The 9,033-nt window shown below is 38.0% G+C and overlaps 1 protein-coding gene across 1 annotated transcript; it reads left to right on the forward strand.

Moving 5' to 3' along the window:
* Positions 1–929: 929 nt before the first annotated feature.
* Gpr65 (G protein-coupled receptor 65) lies at positions 930–2,846 on the forward strand. Its single transcript, XM_059279701.1, has one exon. It carries the CDS (start codon positions 1,365–1,367, stop codon positions 2,376–2,378), a length of 1,014 nt encoding a protein of 337 aa, XP_059135684.1. The 5' UTR covers positions 930–1,364; the 3' UTR covers positions 2,379–2,846.
* The last annotated feature ends 6,187 nt before the right edge of the window (positions 2,847–9,033 follow it).

Genomic DNA, 9,033 nt, shown 5'->3' on the forward strand with positions numbered 1-9,033 from the left:
TCCCTTTTAAGAGTGAGACAGATCCTGGATGTGGTTTATTCCAGTACCAGAATCGTGCCTTGCGGTAGCAGATCCTTTTGTGCCTAGAACTCATCTACACTTGGCAAGAGAATGGCACTGGTGGCTAGAATATTCTCCCTTCAAAACTTACTGTAAACCATCCAAACTACCAAGTGCTCCCACCAGCAAAGGAATTGGGAGCACTTCTCTATGACATCATCACTATACAAAGGAACAAATCTCAGAGCTAAGTAGCTCTGAGGGTAGAAGTTGATAATCACAATGTTTTCCCAGAATGGAGGTGGTTCTCTCTCCTCAGTTATGGAATATAAGTGAGACACAGTGAGCTACATCCCATAAGAAACAAAAAACAAACTTAAGAGAGAAGGAAGGCTGTCTAACGATATATTAAAGCTCAATAGGCTATATTTTAAATTCCACTTAATCATTTGTTATGGAAATATCGTCTTAATAATGTGATTTTGAAGTGCCTTATACTGATATTGTATATTAAGTTGAAACTTACAAATCACGTGACCATGTAGTTTATGTATACTTCAAAGCAATAAAATAAAGTGGCATTTTCTTATCACAACCAAATAGCTGACTTTTCTATTTTTAGCCACCAAAATGGCTTTAATGGTTTAACAAACTTTGGTTATGGTTGTTAGGCATTATCTTGTGGGAAATATAGTTCTGTATAAGCTAGCATCCTTGGAGCAATTCTTATTTGAAATAGGCAAGATGTCTCAGTTTGATTTTATTTACTAAAGTTCATTGTTTTAATTAAATACTATTTTTGTCATTTAAAATATTTGATATCTTCAATAAATGAAAGATGGCTGCTTCAAAATCATGTTAGTAATGATGTTACATATCTTATAAACATCTAACCTATTTTAGTTCATCTTTCATTACAGAAACAGGACACCTTTAAGAGAATGCCCAAGTATATGAAAATAAAACCTGTGTATTCATATTTGCACCAGTCTCCAATCTCCTGTGAGATTCAAAAGGACAAACTGAGAGGCTGTGACCTTTCAAGAAAGCTAAACAGCCCATGATGTTGAGCACGAAGACTCCTGATGGTTAAAATCAGTTCAGTGCTTTCAGTCACCTCCAGGAGCCTGGATTCTGACTTCTAGTGGTGATAGTCCATGTAAAAACTTCATCTATAATCACTCTCTAAATGCATTAATGAGTTGATTAGAACTTCAAAAACCAAGGACAATCTAAAAGAAACCAAAAAAACTCCTAGCCCCCTCCCAAAAAAAAAAAAGACTTTAACATTGAAAACTTACAACAAGGCAAGGCTTCTTTTCATGTTTACAGCCCCAGAAGTAATGTAATTGCCGCTATAAAAAATGACGATGAACAGCACGTGTGTCGAAGAACAGCATGATCTAGATCACTATTTGTTCCCAGTGGTCTACATATTTGTGTTTATAGTCAGCGTCCCCGCCAATGTTGGATCGTTATGTGTATCCTTTCTGCAAGCAAAGAAAGAAAACGAGCTAGGAATTTACCTCTTCAGCTTGTCGCTGTCAGATCTGCTGTATGCACTGACTCTGCCTCTGTGGATCAATTACACTTGGAATAAAGACAACTGGACCTTCTCCGCTGCCTTATGCAAAGGCAGCGTTTTCTTCACGTACATGAACTTTTACAGCAGCACGGCCTTCCTCACCTGCATTGCCTTGGACCGCTATTTAGCCGTCGTCTACCCTCTGAAGTTTTCTTTTCTAAGAACGAGAAGATTTGCATTCATGACCAGCCTGTCTGTCTGGATACTGGAATCCTTCTTTAACTCTATGCTTCTGTGGAAAGATGAAACAAGTGTTGAATACTGTGATTTGGAGAAGTCTAACTTCACTCTGTGTTATGACAAATACCCTCTGGAGAATTGGCAGATCAACCTCAACCTGTTTAGGACGTGCCTGGGCTACGCAGTGCCTTTGATCACCATCATGATCTGCAACCATAAAGTGTACCAAGCTGTGCGGCACAACCAAGCCACGGAAAACAGCGAGAAGAGAAGGATCATAAAGTTGCTGGCTAGCATCACGTTGACTTTCGTCCTGTGCTTTACCCCCTTCCACGTGATGGTGCTCATCCGCTGCATCTTAGAGCGCAATATGAGCTTCAATGACAAGTCTGGAAAGCAGACTTTTACGGTGTACAGAATCACAGTGGCACTGACAAGTCTAAACTGTGTCGCTGATCCAATTCTGTACTGTTTTGTGACTGAGACAGGGAGAGCTGATATGTGGAACATATTAAAATTGTGTACTAGGAAACACAATAGATCACAAGGACAAAAAAGGGACATACTTTCTGTGTCCACAAGAGATACCATAGAGTTACAGATTATAGAGTAGAAGATAGAGACAGGTTAAGTTACATGATATTAAAAATAATAAAAATTATTCTTTTCAAAGGAAATCTGGCATAAGAGGACCAAGCATTCTGAGTGAATATTTTATCCTATCCCAGTGGATATATTTTAAAGGTACATTGTACAACTCCTACATTGATTTTCATTAAATAAGGTATGAAAATGTATCATTTTATAATGACTTAGGGTCATCCTTGTTGGTAGAAGTTCTCTTTGTCTCTATGCTATAACCTCCTAAGAGGCATGTAGGAGTATTAGTCTTTAAATCAGTGGCCATTCTGTCTGATGGTTATGATTCGGTTGTTGTCTTTGGATTTTCAGACTGTCGACCACCAATTCTCTCATTGCTATAAACTTGTCTCTAACAAATGCAACTACTAAATACTATTTCTAATCTATTCATTAACAATATTGAAGCCATTCCATGTACTGGGATTTCCCCCTAAGTACTGGGGTTGTGAAAGAAATGTTCTCATGAAACTTCATGAAGTTTACATCTATTTGGGAACCTAGTCACTGAGTCACATGAAGTAAAAGAAAATGGACTTTGTATTTTGGTCTTGGTGTCTTTACATTTATAACTGAATACATGATAGTTAGAACTGATGTAAGTTTCCATCCAGACTAATAGATATTTATAGGCAATCTTTCACCCACCCATAGGCTTTCCTTTTGACTTAGAATAGTAAAGAATCTTGATATAGTATATCCTTTCAAATCTTCATTGTGGAATTTACCCTGCCTACGGTTAGGTGGGCACTGTGTAGGCATTTGTTTTAACCAAAGACTTTTTGAAGGTTTTTTTCTACCCTACTTTTCCCTTTACTCTTCTCTTTCCTATATATTCTTCCTCCTCATGCAGAAATGATCAGCTAGAAAGTGTCCTGACACCACTTTGGAGCTACACATCATGAAACAAAAGCTTGATAATCACAAGGACCACTATGTTCACAGCAGGATGTGGGCATATATGGCAGTAGTTTTCCACTGGTCTTCCATGATGATGTGTGCACACAGTAGAAAGCTACGTTGCCTTTGTGCCATGTACCCAGGCACTGTTCATTGCATTTTTCTGCTCAAAATGCTTTCATAGAGTTATATATTCTGTCTGCACTCCAAGACACATATATACTTAAAGACTAAAGATACAGTACTCAAAAGAAGAGTAGCTAAAACCATTTGAGCTGCTTGGTTAATTTGGGGTAAGTTATTGGTGGCCTGTAAAAAATGCATTTAAAGGTAAAAAGTCCAGAAGTAATATTTTGGCCACATATGAAAACTCATATGTAGATTGAGTGACTTCAAGATCACGAAGATCCAGACCTTGAACCCGGAATCCTGACTTGATTTCCAGACTTGACTGGGCCCTTTATGATATTTAAAAAATACTTTTAAAAATGATTTCTTTCTTTATGCATGAAAAATTAATAGAGTTGTTGAGGTTAGGTCAAAAGGGAGAATGAGAGGTTTATCACTAATTTATACCTCTGGAAGTATAATTCTGATAGTAGTTATACTGATTGGATATATATATATCCAATATATATATATATATTTGCTTGGGATTTTTCTTTAGTCGGTTATTGGAAGAGATAATACAAACTTACACAACCACTGCCAAGAACATAAGATAATTAACACTAAAATGTTGATTTAGCAGATTGTAGAGTTCATTTACCTAAAGCCAGGCTGTCAAAACCTGCTAGCAACCTGTGAGCAGGGGCAGTGATAAAGTCAGGAGGTTTCTCATATGATTTAGAACAGACAGCACTCTAGAAATGACTGAAGGCAATCAGCATTGAAAAGTTAACCCTCAGATCCTTAAAAAGACTTCCAGAGTTCCTCATTAAGATTTCCCCCATTAATCTGAAAGTCTTTTGGGGAGGGCAAAGAACTTCTAGCTGTAGTTACCTGGTACTTTTTGATAAAGCACCTAGGTTGGAAAGCCAGTTCTTCCACTGACCAGTTGTTGGAAAATTTGCATAATTTCCCTAAAGCTTGCTTTCTACAAAATGCAGAAACAGCAGCTCCTGCTCTTAAGGCTTCTTTATTTTAATCTTAGGTGTGTGGGTGCTTTGCCAGCAGGTATGTCTGTATTCCATGATGGCACCTGTTTTCACCAGGCAGGCAGGAGAAAGGGGCACTGCCGTGAACTAGTAGTTACACCTGTTCTCTCAGAACTGTGGACAGCTACCTAAGAAGGAGAAGTGTCTTCATAGAACCCTAGGAGTAGATTATAGCAATGAGAACCAGTTGGAGCTGGCTCAGGACATGGCTATTATACTCTCCAGATGGTTAAACACTGGCATTCAGGCAATTCAAGGTCCTTCATGTTTTCTGGTTCTTTGGAAAATTCTCAATAGTGCCAGTTCCTGGGCATTCCCCACCCTGAGGAGACATACTGAAGGCATCAACACAGGTAGATATCCATTTTAATTTATTTGCATATGCAACTTTTGTTTTCTTATTCAAAATGAGATTAAAAAAAAAAAAAACAAAATGTACGTTTTTAGAAAACCAGAGAACAGACTACCTGCAGGTGGGTTTTTTTTGTTTTGTTTTGTTTTGGGTTTTTATTGTTATTGTTGGTTTGTTTTTTAACCACACTTTCCCTGTCTTATTTGGGAAATCTTTATGGAAGAAAGGAAATGTAAAATACATAGCAATTAACTCCTTGTTTTGTACAAATTATAAACGTTATCTCCCTGAGAACATCTGTAGCAAATCTTTTTGTCCAAAGTGATGCATTTGTGTTCCTTTTCTCTCTGGATAAGCTAACAAAAGTCTTCCAAGGACGTTGGGTGTCCATCCTTCAGAGTAATGATAAGTAAGTCACTACTCGTCAGTTATCTCTGTTGACTTTGTTAAGCTGATTTATTTATTTTTCAGTTAGGTGAGTTTGATTTCAAAATACAACCCGTGATACAGAGCACGTGGGCATCTTTTTATCTTTCTCTATCATCTCTTTCATTCTGGGTGCTTATTTTCACCCAATCCCACATTCATCATTCTCTTATCCATGCTCAGGGCCCTGTTCTCTCCCAGCTAAACCCATCCCAGTTGCTGTGGTAACAGTTGCTACTGTAGCACTGCTGACCCAAGAAAGCTTTGTGATAGGAGATCATAGACTTGTCTATGTGGAACCCTTTATGAAATCAAAAGAATTCCTGAAACAGAGACAGGAATACAAATGCACAGACATAACCAACAAACTTGGTCCATCTCATGAAAACAGACAGAAAAAAAAAATCCCTGTAGGCCTTTTATCACGAGCTTGTGCATTTTTGTATAATGTCTAATACCAACTAACATAACACATGTTATCTTTTTAACATCTAAAGTAATATGCCATTTAAATTCATTTGATTTTCTTGTTTAGCAATCAGCAGCTGAGGGAAACATTTGAAATATTCTCCTTTCCTCTTCTTCTTTTTATTTTTTTTCTCACTGAAAGTGTCAGTCAGGGATTTTTTGTTTGTTAGTTTCTCCTCATACTTTATTTTCTATGCAACACATTAAACAAAATTAAAATATGCAATGTATACGTTAGGATGTTTTCAGCCACAGAGGTTTTTTTTTTTCCTTCAAGACACAAGATTTTATCTTGTAACATGTCCACTTACCACATTCTCTTTTTATTTACTCTTCTCAAATACAATATACCCTGACCACCCCTCCCCTCCCTCCACTCCCCCCAGCTCTCCCCACCTCCCCTCTCCCCCAGATGAGGGGGTTGTTTTAAAAAAAATGTTTGTCTGTATTTTTCCTTATACTATTCTAGAAAATTTAGTCCTATGTAAGTTGTTTACTTACACCTCCTAGGTAGACACCTCTGGAAGGAAGCATCAGTGTTTTATGCATAGGAAAGCCAGCTGTTTTTTTAAAGTATTCTTTCTTCCTAGAATAAAACCCAATTCATTTCAAGTTTTAAAAAAAGACATTTAAGCACTGTAATCTCATTGTTTTTGGTACTCCTTTTAAATTAAAGATGGAGCACATAGATAAGCTTTGTAGTATTAATTACATTAGATGATTGCACCTGATCCTAAGAAATACCTAGAAATCAAAAAAGCAGGTCAGATATTGGGTGAGGTAGATACGATATGGCAGTTAAGACTTTTCTTCTCTCTTTGAAAAGTCTGACTCTTAGTACATTTGTTGATGAGTGGTGGTAGTCCTATTTGTGACCACTAGGGGACAATCATGTACTACCATGGAATTCTGCAGGTCGGTGTTCTCTATCACTCACAAACAAGCCTGACCTATGATGTATTTTCTTATCCAAGAAAACAGCGAACGTCTCCTGTGACCAGAAAATAAAAGGGAGGACACGCCCATATTCCTTTCTATGCTTTCTAAGAAGCTGGGTTATGAATTGTGGGTACTTTGACTTGCTTTACACTACAAATGTCATTTCAGAAATGTTTTTACTGAGCTGGTTAAAACTAGTGAGTTCTACATGTAAAGAATATAGTCAAAATTGTTTAATCTCTCTAAGATTGTAGGTATAGGAGCTGGAGAACTAGCTTGATGGTTAAGAGTACTTGTTATTCTTGAGAAGGACCTGGGTTCTGTTCCCAGATATCTACACAGTAGCTCACAGATATCTGTACTCAAGTTCCAGAGTATCCTATGCTCACATATGACCTCCAAGGGCACCAGGCACACATGTGGTACATACACATGCAGAAAAAAACCACTCATACAAAAAAAGTAAATAAATTTAAGATCTAGGAACAGATACGGCCCCCATTCTGTGTGTGTGTGTGTGTGTGTGTGTGTATGACTTCAACTGTAGGCAGTTTGCATGTGAACCTGCTATTATGAAATTACTGTGTAGAACTCAAAATGCAATTCCATGTATGTGCAGTCTTCAATTTTTAACTCATTATTGTTAGATCACAGCACACACAAATTGACATCTGTTATTTTGAATTGTTTAAATCCATTCTCCCCCTCAAAGAACAGTAATGTCATCATGTTCTAATTTAACAGCATTTGCATATCATTAAACATATAATAGCCTGTAATCTGTTTTCCTTCTGCTTATAATTTCCTGATGCCTTCCCTAAAGCACCAATGGATATTTACATACTCAGAATAGGTTACAGTTCTTCGAATGATACTGCAATTAGGTGTTCATTGAGCAAACCGGGGGCTGGAGAGATGGCTGGAGAGATGGCTGGAGAGATGGCTCTGCCTTTGATGTACAACCCTGAGGACCTGAGTTTGCGTCCCGGCTACCATGCAGCAAGCTAGATATGGTCTCATGTGTGCCTGGAACCCCAGTGTTGCAAGCAGTGTGGAAACAAGAGGGCCACTGGGGCTTGCGGAATGCCAGTCTAGCTGAAACACACAAGCTCCAGATTTGGGGAGACCATGCCTTAAAGGAATAAAGCAGAAAGTGATAGAAGAGGACCCCCTCCCCAAATGTCTTCTGGTTTCTATGCACACATGCACAGACACACACACTTACATACACCACACAAGTATCTCTTTCACACATACACACAAGCAAAACATATATACACTACAAATAGATGAATAAACTAGAGCCTCTGGATTGTTCAGTTCCAGCTTTCAAATAAAAATATCCACTTTATTAATTAGGAAATGTGCACTATTTCAAACTCAACATAACCAAGAAAATTTTCTAACTTCATTGTGTCATGAAAAAATTTCCATATCTCAATATTTTAAAGTTCTTGGATATTTGGCTGAACTTGGAAATATCCTTCTAAGAGAATTCATTTCAGAATTATCCTAAAATTTCTGGTCCTGTCTCCAAGACTTGTTGACACTAAGAAATGATGCAACTGAAAGCCATTGGAAATTTAGGACTAGCTCCTAACTTCACCCTGGAAAGGAATGTTCGTAAGGGCACTCTTCTGAGTTATTACAATTATTTTTGAGTGAGTATGTTAATTTATGGGACAGAGAAAGGATGGTACAATTCAACAGCTGTGGGAGTTGATTCCAGAAACCCCTACAGATATTTGTATCTGAGCTGAAATATTTTAAAGATTGTAAGGACAATAAGCTTTAAATGATTTTCCCTTTAGAAGAGACCCTCCCTTAGAAGACTTGCTGTACGCTGAAGTAGAAGAGTAGGAACACAATGTCAATGATGATTCACTTACCTTACGTTGATAGTGGTGGGTGTGCTGAGGTGGATTTCCAGCCATAGCTAATGCCTTACTCATGAAAGCTATTTTCAGTGTCATTCCCCCAACAAGCCAAATTTCTTAAAGTTATTTTTTCTTATGTAGGGGGGTGTTTTGCCTGTATGTATGTCTGTGCCCTACATGTGGGCCTGGTGCCTGAGTAAAGTCACATCTCCTGGAATTAGAATTACAGATAGTTTGTGAGCCATCATGTTGGTGCTGAGAATTGAACCCAGGTCCTATGGAAGAACAGTCAGTACTCTTAACCTCTGAGCCATTTCTCCAGCCCCCCTCCCAATTTTTAATAATTCACAGATCCACCAAATGCATTGTAATCTACATGGTGGCATCAATCTCTGTTGACGGCATCACAAAAAAAATGCTATTGCGTTTTCTCTGTCAACTGCGGCTTGCAGACCACATGCTGGGCTATGGGAAATTCCACCTCAGTCATTACTGAACGGTCCTTCCTCT

Source organism: Peromyscus eremicus, chromosome 14, assembly GCF_949786415.1.
Source record: "Peromyscus eremicus chromosome 14, PerEre_H2_v1, whole genome shotgun sequence".
Taxonomy (NCBI): Eukaryota; Metazoa; Chordata; class Mammalia; order Rodentia; family Cricetidae; genus Peromyscus; species Peromyscus eremicus.